At 42.2% G+C, this 12,211-nt stretch overlaps 1 protein-coding gene across 1 annotated transcript; it reads right to left on the reverse strand.

Annotated features, from left to right (window-relative positions):
* Positions 1–217: 217 nt before the first annotated feature.
* On the reverse strand, positions 218–11,981 carry LOC134448837 (transmembrane protein 14C-like). The gene is made up of 4 exons (XM_063198507.1): positions 11,790–11,981; positions 10,489–10,590; positions 1,083–1,170; positions 218–512 (listed from the first exon to the last, which is right to left on the reverse strand). Exons 1-4 carry the CDS (start codon positions 11,863–11,865, stop codon positions 440–442), a joined length of 339 nt encoding a protein of 112 aa, XP_063054577.1. The 5' UTR covers positions 11,866–11,981; the 3' UTR covers positions 218–439.
* Between the last annotated feature and the right edge of the window lie 230 nt (positions 11,982–12,211).

Consider the following 12,211-nt stretch of genomic DNA (forward strand, 5'->3'; position numbering starts at 1 on the left):
AGGAACGCAATTCGCTCATCCAGTTATAACTGAGAGAGAGGCGCTGTCGTAATATACTGTTTGATATTTTGAGATGGATCCTCCGTTGGGGTGGTTAAATTGAAGAGTTTGGTGGCCATAGTTATCTTTTTCGAACCAGAATATTTGTTACAGATAAAGATTTATTCCTTCCAGGAGTCATGTGACACCGTGACGTCACTAAACTACACCGCTGCTAGTCTGTCTCCAGTCATGATTTGGTCTCGCCCTGTCTTGGTATTGGTCTTGGAATAAGCGTTCTCGATTACATCACTGGATGATGATGATCGCTTGGTCGTGTCTGGTTGATCATGATCGCTTGGTCGTGTCTGGTTGATCATGATCGCTTGGTCGTGTCTCAATGATCATGATCGCTTGGTCATGTCTCAATGATCATATTCGCTTGGTCGTGTCTCAATGATCATGATTGCTTGGTCGTGTCTGGATGGCGTTTCCTCAGCAGGGATACACAAAGCCTCACTAACATCAGAACACTGAGGAGAGAAGAATAGAACATCAGAACAGTGAAGAGAGAAGAATAGAACATCAGAACACTGAGGAGAGAAGAATAGAACATCAGAACACTGAGGAGAAGAGAATAGAACATCAGAACACTGAGGAGAGAAGAATAGAACATCAGAACACTGAGGAGAAGAGAATAGAACATCAGAACACTGAGGAGAAGAGAATAGAACATCAGAACACTGAAGAGAAGAAGAACATAAGAAGACTGAGGAGAAGAGAGAAGAGGAGAGATGTAGAGATGGAGAGGAGAGGAAGAGATGAGAGGAGAGAAGAGGAGGAAATGGAGAGGAAATGAGGAGGAGAGGAGAGGAGAGATGGGGGATGAGAGTACACACATTCACACAGAGTGTTAATATAGGGAAAATAACTTTGATTTTGACCTATTCCACAATGTTTGGATTTTTTGCTCCTTGCTTGTCTCTTAGAGCCAAATATAAAAAAATCAAGTGTGTGTGTGTGTGTGTGTGTGTGTGTGTGTGTGTGTGTGTGTGTGTGTGTGTGTGTGTGTGTGTGTGTGTGTGTGTGTGTGTGTGTGTTACCTGGCTGCTGCTACGAGTCCTGCTGGCATGAATTTCCCCGAGTTCAGGAAGCGGAATCCCATCACCGCGGCCAGCACTGCTGACGTCCCTGGAACACGCACACGCACGCACGCATGCACGCACGCACGCACGCACGCACGCACGCACACACGCACACACGCACACATAAACATAAACACACAAACACGCACGCACACACACACACACACACACAAATAAACATGCACGCACACACCCCCTCAGCAATACTGAGCAATACACGGCCGGTATACAGCAATAAATTAAAGAGGAGTTTACTTGTCAAGACCAAATCAACCCACCAACAAGGGGTAGTCAGTTGAAAGTAACCCAAGGCAAGTCAGAAGTAGTTGTCTAACTATGAAGGAACTATTAACTATAAACAATTCAAGAGAGTGGCATATCATATTTTCACGTTATATTTGACTTGACTTATAATATATAATAATACAATAATAAATATAGATATAATAATAACTAGGAAGGAACTATTAACTAAAGACAATTCAAGAGAGTGGCATATCATATTTTCACGTTATATTTCACTTGACTTGATGTATATTAATAATACAGTAAACAAGCCACCGAGAAGGGGTAGTCCGTTGAAACTAACCCAAGGAAAGCCAGTAGTATACCGTTGTCGGTAACACTTTCTATGAAGCCCATATCTACAGCGCATTATGAGCGCCTTCATAACAACTTATAATGCGCATCATAATTAATCATACTGCATTATGACAGTTATAATGCATTATAAGCCTGTTCCCTGCCTGTAGTTTTTAACCAGTCACAATCATTCAAAACACCATAAGATTTACAATGCATCATAAGCTTCATAAGATTCATAGTTATTCATGACTGTTGATATACTCCATCATGAAGCGTTATGAGTGTAGTCATAATGCACTATGATAATGATGCGCATTATAAGTTGTCATGAATGCGCTCATAATGCGCTATAGATACAGTATGGGCTTCATAGAAAGTGTTACCTAGTTGTCTAACTATGAAGGAACTATTAGCTATGAACATTTATGAACTACCATGAACAAACTAGTTCATTTTGAAATGTGTGAACTGAGCGTTGTACTAGTTCCTGTAGAAAAGGAACTTTTCCAACACTACAGTAGTCAAAGGAAACTAACCCTATGACAGCCAGTACTCAGTTTAAAGCAGGGCTAGGGAACCTATGTCTCGAGGGCCGGTTGCGACCCTTGAGGCCGTTTTATTCGACCCCTGGCATCATTTTAATGTTAAGCTGCTTCGAATTAAATTTGACACATTTTGTAAAGGAATCTTGGAAAATACATTTACAATAAAATTAAGTTATATTCAGTAGGCCTAGAGAAGGTGGGGTCTGTTTTAAAGGTGGCTGCCTTCAATATACAGTGCCCTCCATAATTATTGGCACCCCTGGTTGAGATGTGTTTTTTAGCTTCCAATTATTTTATTTTTTTTCTAAATAATATGGGACCTTAATGGAAAAAAAGAGAAAAATCCAACCTTCAATACAAGTGCATTTATTCAGTGGGGAAAAAATCCCACATAAAGAAATAATTATTTGACATCAAATAATGTGTGTCACAATTATTAGCACCCCTGGTGTTAATATTTTGTACAACCCCCTTTTGCCAACAAAACAGCACCAAATCTTCTCCTATAATGTTTCACAAGATTGGAAAAGACAGAAAGAGGGATCTTCAGCAGTCCAGGACCAGCTCTGTAGACCCGTTCGCAATTTTGAGTTGAGGGCGTTTCTCACTGGATTTGAGTTAGTGGGTTCCTAGACATTAAAAATCACGGAGGTGCTCGTCCACCATAGTGCCAGATTTTTCACAATATGGCCGCCAAATATGGCCGCCATCGCCTATGACAAAAACAAGTGTTTTTTACTTTTAAACTGTTTATACACATGCCATACATCAATTCTGACCATTTTTTGGAGAGGAAATCATTTCTGACTATTACATGAGGAGAATGTGTGATTGTGACCTTAAAAGATTGCAATTCTGAAGAATGTCAATAGACTTTCATTGATTTCATTAATTTATGATTATTTTGTGTCAGGATAGAGTCAGTATAGTTCTTAAAAGGTCAAGGTCAAGGTCATGTTCCAGGTCTTTTCCCTATTCTGAAGAACTCGGCCCTGTGCTTGCCAATTAGGTCATTATTAAGAATAAGGAACAGCCACTATAAATGTAAATCTAACATTTCCACACAGTCAGAGGACAGGACATTACATGCACTGCAACAGTCAACACAGAGAGGAGCCCCCACTAGAAGAGGAGAAGTGTGTCAGACATCCCAAGAGTACACAACTTCACTGCCTCTTTCAAACGCTTGTGCATAACATTCAAAGCGGAATAAGGCGAACACCATTGCATATGATGCTTCCCACAGCAAAAGCCTTCACATCAAGAATCTTCTCGCAACTTTTCACAGGATTGGTTCATGTTCAAGCTACCAGACAATCAGATCTGACCAGCCTTCTTGCTAGCTATGTTGTGGAATGCTCGAAAACAGACAGAAAACCATACCTAGCACTCCAACTCTGATTATGCTGACAAATCATCACTTTCTGGTACCAAGAGTTCACACTATGCAGCCTGTTTCAAGATGCTTCGGTGAACAGACACCTTCAAGAGTCTCCAGTGTCAGGCACAGAATTAAGCCAAGCTGGTGATATACTGCAGAGGAATTTACCATGCCAAGAGGTACCTGATCATGCAAAGCCAGTGGTTCGACCTGCCCTACCACCAGAGATGCTGCTGCATCCTGAAAACAAGCAAGCAACATTACTGCATGTTGCAACTGCAAAAGGTTTATCAGGAAAGCATGAATGCTTGATCAGCCTGATTCACTCTGGTGTGTCAGGAGCAGACCTTTTGATGCAGGCTGCTGTACACACACTTGTCTCATCTGCTGTTGTGCCAATGATGCGTGCTGGCTTCCTTCCTATAATACCAAGACCCATTTCTGAGTGTGCGACTGTCAGACACTGCCTATCCAACTTCCAGTGTTCGCAGACAGATGAACCAGGCATCAATGGCAATTTGGTGTGATGAAACCTGCATGAGACAGAGCACTTCAAGGATCTCTTCCACTGTATTGGCCCTTTCTATTGGACGCGTGTTATTCTCAGATATCAGGGAAAATTGCCTCAAGGTTCTGGCCTGGATGATGCATTGATGCATGTCTCTCCAGTGGGATGTATTCCGGCCTCACAAGGACAAAGCAGACTATCCAGTGCTTGCACAGGTACAGGCATTGCACACTTCACTGGCTTCAGTTGCCCAGAATATGAGTTTGAGGCCTTGATTGAGCAAGTGGAGAGCTTGAATCAAGACAAGTCAGAGCTCTGCCAATTCTTTGAAGTTTGGCTGGATTTGGCGGCCATCATTAAAAATGCTGTTGTCTCTGAAAGAGAAGGAAAATAAATCAATATGTGGCTACCATAACGTCCTGCAATCTTTGCAGTATGTAACTGCATTAATTACCTATGTTATGGATCATGGTATCTTGAACAAATCAAGGTTCTAGTGTTAACACATTCTGAGCTGTACCGTTGCTTTTCTGTAGGTCAGTGAGTTGTGCAATATCGCCATGGCTAGTACTGTGCTGTGGGAGGTGACATAAAGGTTGAGCAGCATTCAGAGAGTATGCAAGGGTCATGGAGGACACTATGTAGTAGGAGTCACACGCAATGTTAATGTTGCAGCAAAGTTTGAGCTCTTTCCATCAGATTAGAATGATCACTGATGTCCTCAACTTTCTCACCAACAACACCACTTTGAAGCGGACAGAATGCCACCTCCAACATGCACTGAGCACCACTCCGCGCCTTATATTCAACTGAAATGTGTCATTGTTGCTAGACTTTGTGGTGGATCCGCAGAATCCATAGTCAGTGACCGTTAATGCGCCCGCTCCACTGCACAATCTGCTCAGCAACCAGGTTGTTAACAGGAGTGTCGCACCTCGCCTGCGCAACCGTCTCCAAAGCTTGTCTTCAGCTTATACAGGCAGGATAGGATAGTTCTCACGAACATTAGATAAGTGGAACTGTTTCAAAAAGGAATCTTCTGCAGTACAAAGATCAACCATAGAAGACACCAGCAATCATCGTAAAGGAGCAGAAGTTGGTCTCATCTAAAGACATAGCTGAGGCACATAGGAGAATGGACATTACTGAGGAACGGGGCATGAGTATTCAGCAGATCTCATGATGTCCTTTCAGCATCACCCCTGTTAGATGGTGACCTTCCGTTGGTTGTTAACAAGTCAAAGCTTGTCAGTGAAATTGAGCCTCACCTTAATATCACCCAATGAAGCTCTGAGTCTACTTATTGCCCTCATGTTCGGGTAGACTTCATGTCAAAGATCCGTCAGATGCCTCTGGCAGAATTTAGGCCCTGTCATCAATGCCATCATCAACTCAGCAATATCCCTCTGCTGACATCCAGAGCTCATCCATCTTGTGACTCCTACATTGAGATGTCATTGAAGGAAGGAGAACACATGGGGCGTACCAACTCAACAACAGCCGTTGACATCATTGGCATGAACGGACAAACACCCATTCCTCACCAACTTGATAAGTTCTGGGCCTCTGTGGAGAACAAGTGAAATCTCCAATTGTTAGTTCCAGACATGATTTATTATCAAACCAGAGGCAATACTACTGTCATTGTCAGCCCTGTTGTTGTTGTTGATGATGAGGTGCTACCAGCAAGCTGATGGTGAAGAGATTCCAGAGCTCTTGAACTGCGTTGATGAGGCTTAGGACAGGTTGCTGGTGCATGTTGAGTGTGCTGTTCGTGTGAAGCAGGGCAGAAAAGTTGTTATAGACTCAAATGATACAGATACATTTGCATTGCTTCTCCACTACAGCCCATATTTCCAAGAACTTGGTATGCAGGAGATTTACCAGCAGTATGGCACTGGTTAGATGAAGAGAATGCTTCCCCTCCATCAATTAGTCTCTCATCTTGGAGCATCACTGACTGTGATCAAAGAACATATACCGTGAGAAGATGCATGAGTAGGGGGGTTGCATGAGGTTGGGACTAAACATGCAGTCATGGTTTCTGATCCAGTCCAGTACTTGGCTAACTTTGGAGAGGCCAAAATATTGACCGAGCAAGATGCAACATTGGCTGAGAAGTACTTGGTGCGTGTCTGGGCTGGGGCCAGATCAACCACAACAGCTGTAATATTTGATGATCACAGAGTAGAAATGTACAGCAGTGGTGCTGGAATCAATGTTCCTCCTCCCATCAGTAGTGCTATAAGAGGGCACATTCAGAGAGGGGCATTTCTAGTTCATAGAGTCTGCAACATACTTACAAGAACCAAGGACCCCAAAATAAGGCATGAACCTAAGCAACATGGGTGGCAGGAGCACACACCTGGCATACTCCTGCCATTAAAATGGCTGAAACCATTATCATAAGATATGATGATCATAATGATAACATGATTTTTCAAGTTAAAATAACTAAATCACTACAATGTTACAATGTTCCACCTTAGTAAATGTATTGTGTTTTGGGCTTAATTTAAGCCTAGGTCTTTATCATCACATTTATTCATTAATTGTTTATGCTATGATGGTCCCTAAAGTGTTAAGAAATATTAAATGTTAGAAATGTTAGATTTACATTTATAGTGGCAGTTCCTTATTCTTAATAATGACCTAATGAACAAGCACATGGCTGAGTTCTTCAGAATAGGAAAGAATTCAGAATTGGCCTTGACCTTGACCTTTTAAGGACTATACTGATACAAATAATCATAGTAATATCAGCAAATAACTCCTCATGCCATAATTGATCATTTGTCTCTCATTTTTACAATGGAAGTCTATTAACGTTCTTCAGAATAGCAAATTTGACCTTGGCAATGACCTTTTAAGGTCAAAATCACACATCATCCTCATGTAATTGTCAGAATTGAATTCCTCTCCAAAAATGGTCAGAACTGATGTATGACATGTGTATAAACAGTTTAAAAGTAAAAAAGACAGATATTTGTCATAGGCAATTGTGGCCATATTTGGCGGCCATATTGTGAAAAATCTGGCACTATGGTGGACGAGCACCTCCGTGATTTTTAATGTCTAGGAACCCACTAACTCAAATCCAGTGAGAAACGCCCTCAACTCATAATTGCGAACGGGTCTACAGGGCTGGTCCAGGACTACATTCCTCTTTGCAGAATCTCTCTAAATCATCCAGAGACCTGGGTCCTCTCCTCTGTACTCTCCTCTTCAGCTCACCCCACAGGTTCACAATGGGGTTGAGGTCAGGGGACTGATATGGCCATGGGAGGAGCTTGATTTTGTGTCTGGTGAACCATTTCTGTGTAGATTTGGCCATATGTTTAGGGTCATTGTCTTGCTGAAAGACCCAGTGACGACCCAGCTTCAGCTTTCGGGCAGAGGGCAACAGATTTTGATTTAAAATGTCCTGGTATTTCAAAGCATTCATGATGCCATGCACCCTAACAAGGTTCCCAGGGCCTTTGGAAGCGAAACAGCCCCACAGCATCACTGACCCACCCCCATACTTCACAGTGGGTATGAGGTGCTTTTCAGCATGCGCATCTTTCGTGGTACGCCAGACCCACTTAGAGTGTTTGTTGCCAAAAAGCTCAATCTTGGTCTCATCTGACCAAAGCACACGGTCCCAGTTGAAGCCCCAATACCGCTTGGCGAACTCCAGACGCTTGCGTTTATGATTGTGAGTGAGGAAAGGTTTTCTCCGTGCATGCCTCCCAAACAGCTTGTTGGTGTGTAGACAGCGCCTGATGGTTGATTTGGAGACTTTGTGACCCCAGGATGCTACCATTTGTTGTAATTCTGTAACAGTGAGCTTTGGAGATCTTTTGATTTCTCTTACCATCCTCCTCACTGTGCGTGGTGGCAAAATAAACTTGGGTCCTCGTCCAGGCTTGTTTACCACTGTTCCAGTTGTTTTGAACTTCTTAATTATTCCTCTCACAGTGGATATGGGCAGCTGCAGTTGAGTGGCAATCTTCTTGTAGCCTCTTCCTGACCTGTGAAGGTCGACGCACATCTGCCTCACTTGTATGCTGTGTTCCTTTGTCTTTCCCATGTTTAAGAGTGGATAAGAGAAATGGCCTCGGTGTCACGTCATATTTATACCCCAGGGAAACAGGAAGTGATGAATTACTAATTAAATGTTCCTACATACTCTGGTAAACTTTGTAAACTACTGTAGAAATGACAGAAATGCTTCAATTATATTTATATCCTGGGAATTGTTAAGGGTGCCAATAATTGTGGAACAGGTGATTTAATGAAAAATAATTATTTTTTAGTCAGGGATTTTTTTATTTTCTTACAATTCATTTGAGTTGAAGGCTACATTTTCCTACAATTTTCAGTGTGACAGTATTCTTCTGCAATAAACACTGAATTTATTTTAAGGCTTTTAACACATCTCAACCAGGGGTGCCAATAATTATGGAGGGCACTGTAGGTCTAAAGCGCAGGGGGAAATCCTGGTTTGTGTTCATAGTACGGCCCTCGGAGGACTTCTATGGCCCTCGGATGAATTTGAAGTGGCCCCTCGAATGAAAAAGGTTCCCCACCCCTGGTTTAAACTAACCCAATGATAGCCGGTAGTTTAAGGAAACTAACCCATTGACAGCCGGTAGTTTAAGGCAGTGATGGCGAAATGAGGCTTCCTGAACCAATGAGGCTTTCAGGCGAAAAGCTGAGAGCTTTCGAAGCCTTTCTCGAAGCCTCAGTTTTCACTGGCGCCATCTGGTGTGCAATGAATTGGCACCGCAGGCGTTGATTTAATTTTAACTTTTTTCTCGTGTCTTATTTGTATCCGTTCTGTTTCAATAAATGTGATGGTGTGTGTGTGTGTATGGAATTAATTAGGCCTACTCGTGATTGTGGAACACTCAAATCAAGGTTAACGCTGGCCCTGTGTTATCGTGGAAGTGAGAGAGCATTGTGTGGAGGTCGGCGCGCAACTGGCAGTGATCGGCCATAAACACAACGCAATAAGCAGCCAATTAAAATAACCGGAAAGAAATCACATTATATGAATTAAATGTAATTCAAGGGATACCAATAAATATCAGTTATCCACTACTTATATTCGAACTCACAATTATAAAGGTAGCACTCTGTCGCCTTCACCACTAGGCTATGCCAGGTTGGCAGATGGTTACATGGTTTACTTTGTCAAGTTTAACAGGAAGCTACCCTGCGAAATCAAGAACTAGTTGAATTATCATCATTACGACGCTACTACAAGGCTTTGATCTGATGATCCTGAGATTCCAGGGCGGACACTTTAACCACTGCGCTAGCCCCATGACTCTGAATGACATAGCTGAGTTTCCTTCTTGTAGTCAACATGAATCAACTTGTAGGCTAAAGACTATTAAAACCTGCATAAAACCTATAACAATAGGACTGCTCTCTTAATTTGCTGTAGTTTAGTAGGCTACTAATAATTGCTGACAGAACTGCTGTCTCATTTATAGTTGCTTAGCGGTAGAACTAAAACAATTTTCCACCTCGTCTTCGGAAGCGTCTCACTTTGAAAAACTACTTCAAAAGGGAATTGGAGGTGCATATATCATATTTGGACATTTGGATCAATCTACGGCATGAGCTGAATTTATTGTAGAGTGGAACCAAATCAAAGTCACTACGGACATATCCAGTCTCAACACACACAAAACAATTATTGAAAACTTGAGTGCTCCGAGGCGCAGAAAGCTTGTTTGGGTAGCGGCGCGCAATGAATCGTCCATGCGCCTCGCAAAATGTGAAGCCTCGTTTGGCATTGTCACGTGGTTTTTACGTTGCTGACACAAGCCTCGAAGCAAGGCTTCATATGTTACGCCCACTTTCGCTTGAAGCAGGCTTCGAAGCCTTGCTTCAAGTTCCCCATCACTAGTTAAAGGTAACTAACCCAATGATAGCCGGTAGTTTAAGGAAACTAACCCATTGACAGCCGGTAGTTTAAGGCAGTGTTTCTCAAACCTTTTTTTATGCGAGGCTGCACCCTTTCAAATCATGAAAAATTTAAAGGCACCCCAAACCAATAAGCCGTAACATGGCATTGCTTCCGATACCACACAAGCTTAGAAAAGAAACACATTAGGAGACGTCACATGACCTACCTACGTTCGAAGTTGCAGCTGACTGGGGCGACCTATATTTACTTTATTGTGCGTAAATGGCAGATGAAAGAGTCCACTGACTAGCATTAACTTATCAATTTAGACAAATATGTATTACATTACATAGGCCTAAATTATTTATCGGCCACGTTTCCGCGGCACCCCTGAGGGGGGCCCCGGCATGCCTGTTGAGAAACGCTGGTTTAAGGTAACTGACCCAATGACAGCCGGTAGTTTTGGGAGTTCTGGGATCGTCGGTAGGCCCCCATCCATGCTGCCGCCCCAAACAGAAGTCCAGCAAAGAGGGAGGCGACACTGCCTGTGGAGGAGGTATACAGAGAAATATACACCACACGTGCGCGCACACACACACACACACACACACAAAACTTTTTAGACCCATGGGTAAACCCATGTATAGATAATACACACCGCTGCCTGTTGTGGATCTACACAGATCTAAACAGCACATTAGGGCTTTAACGATATTGTACCAAACCATAGAAGTCGCGATACTATACTGTATCGCAGTGCAAGAAGTACGTTTTAAAAGTTCTGTTACCCTTCAGTCCAGAAAACAACCACATGACACTGTATTAAGTGATTGTGCTTCCGAGCTTTTCAGACTGAACTTAAAGGTGCACTGTGTAGGATGTGGCCAGAGTTGGTATTGCAACTATGCTGCTCATTGAAATTGTGCTGACTATTGTCAAGTTTGATATTTTCATGAATATTTACTAAATAATAAACCAATATTTACAGTGCAATCACTTTTTTGTCACTGTGTGTGTGTGTGTGTGTGTGTGTGTGTGTGTGTGTGTGTGTGTGTGTGTGTGTGTGTGTGTGTGTATGTGTGACTGTGCGCGCGTGCGTGCATGTGTGCGTAGCCACACATAGTGGGAAACTTTTGACTCTTTGGCTTTTTCAATGGATATGACCCTGATTTGTTGCTGGACTTTTTGAGACTCCTAGAGACTTTGGGACACTTTTTTCCCCCTCCAAATTTTGGCTATGTATGTCGCCTACGCGTGTGCTTTATGGTGAATATATGTGCAATGTCTTGTGTTTTCTGTATTTATTCATGTATGTAGTTTGTAGCCTATAGGCTACTAGCCTATAAGCTTACTTCTATATACTACTACTGGACACATTTCACTCAGGATTAATACATACACGACTACCAGCACCTGCAATATTATATTCGGGATGTCTGGTAGTTCAAGTTGTTAGGATCCAAACATGGTGTTAACGTAGAAAAAGTAAGGTCATCATTTTACACGAATGTCTCTGGTCTGTCTCAGTTCAGGCCAGTCAGTGAGAGACTTGACCACTTTTTTTTTAACTATCATATTTTTGTTGCCTTTGTGCTGAAAACATCCTGATCATTTCGTAATTCCAGAGGGGAGCTCTGCTCATATAAAACGTGTCTCACATTACCCCGGTCACCCTGTAGCATGTTCATTAGAACTATGATTTTCCTACATCGCTCTGGCAAGACACAACCAGTTCTACTAGTACCTGCTCTGACGAAGCCGATAACACCGCCGGAAGCAACCAGCACAGCGTAAGCATATCCCACCAGATCAGACTCCATCCCGACGAAGACGTGGCAGAATAAAAAAAGGTTTAACGAACAGTGTCAGTGGAATAAAAGTTTGTTCGGTTCATAACAACAAATCACTAACTTCCTTCCTCACTGGCCGAGCTCCTTCTTCGCTTTTTGTTTTGTTTTTGTTTTTAATAGCGGTTGACAATGACTTTGGTGTTTTACCGCCACCTGCTGGACTGGAGTGTGAAACAGTAAGCCTAGAACTGTAATTGCCTCTTCTAAAAGAAAATGAATAGATAAATAATTAAAATAATAATAATAATAATAATAATAATAATAATAATAATAATAATAATAATAATAATAATAATAATAAACTCTTCCCATTACT

This window comes from Engraulis encrasicolus, chromosome 5, assembly GCF_034702125.1.
Source record: "Engraulis encrasicolus isolate BLACKSEA-1 chromosome 5, IST_EnEncr_1.0, whole genome shotgun sequence".
In the NCBI taxonomy this organism is placed as follows: domain Eukaryota; kingdom Metazoa; phylum Chordata; class Actinopteri; order Clupeiformes; family Engraulidae; genus Engraulis; species Engraulis encrasicolus.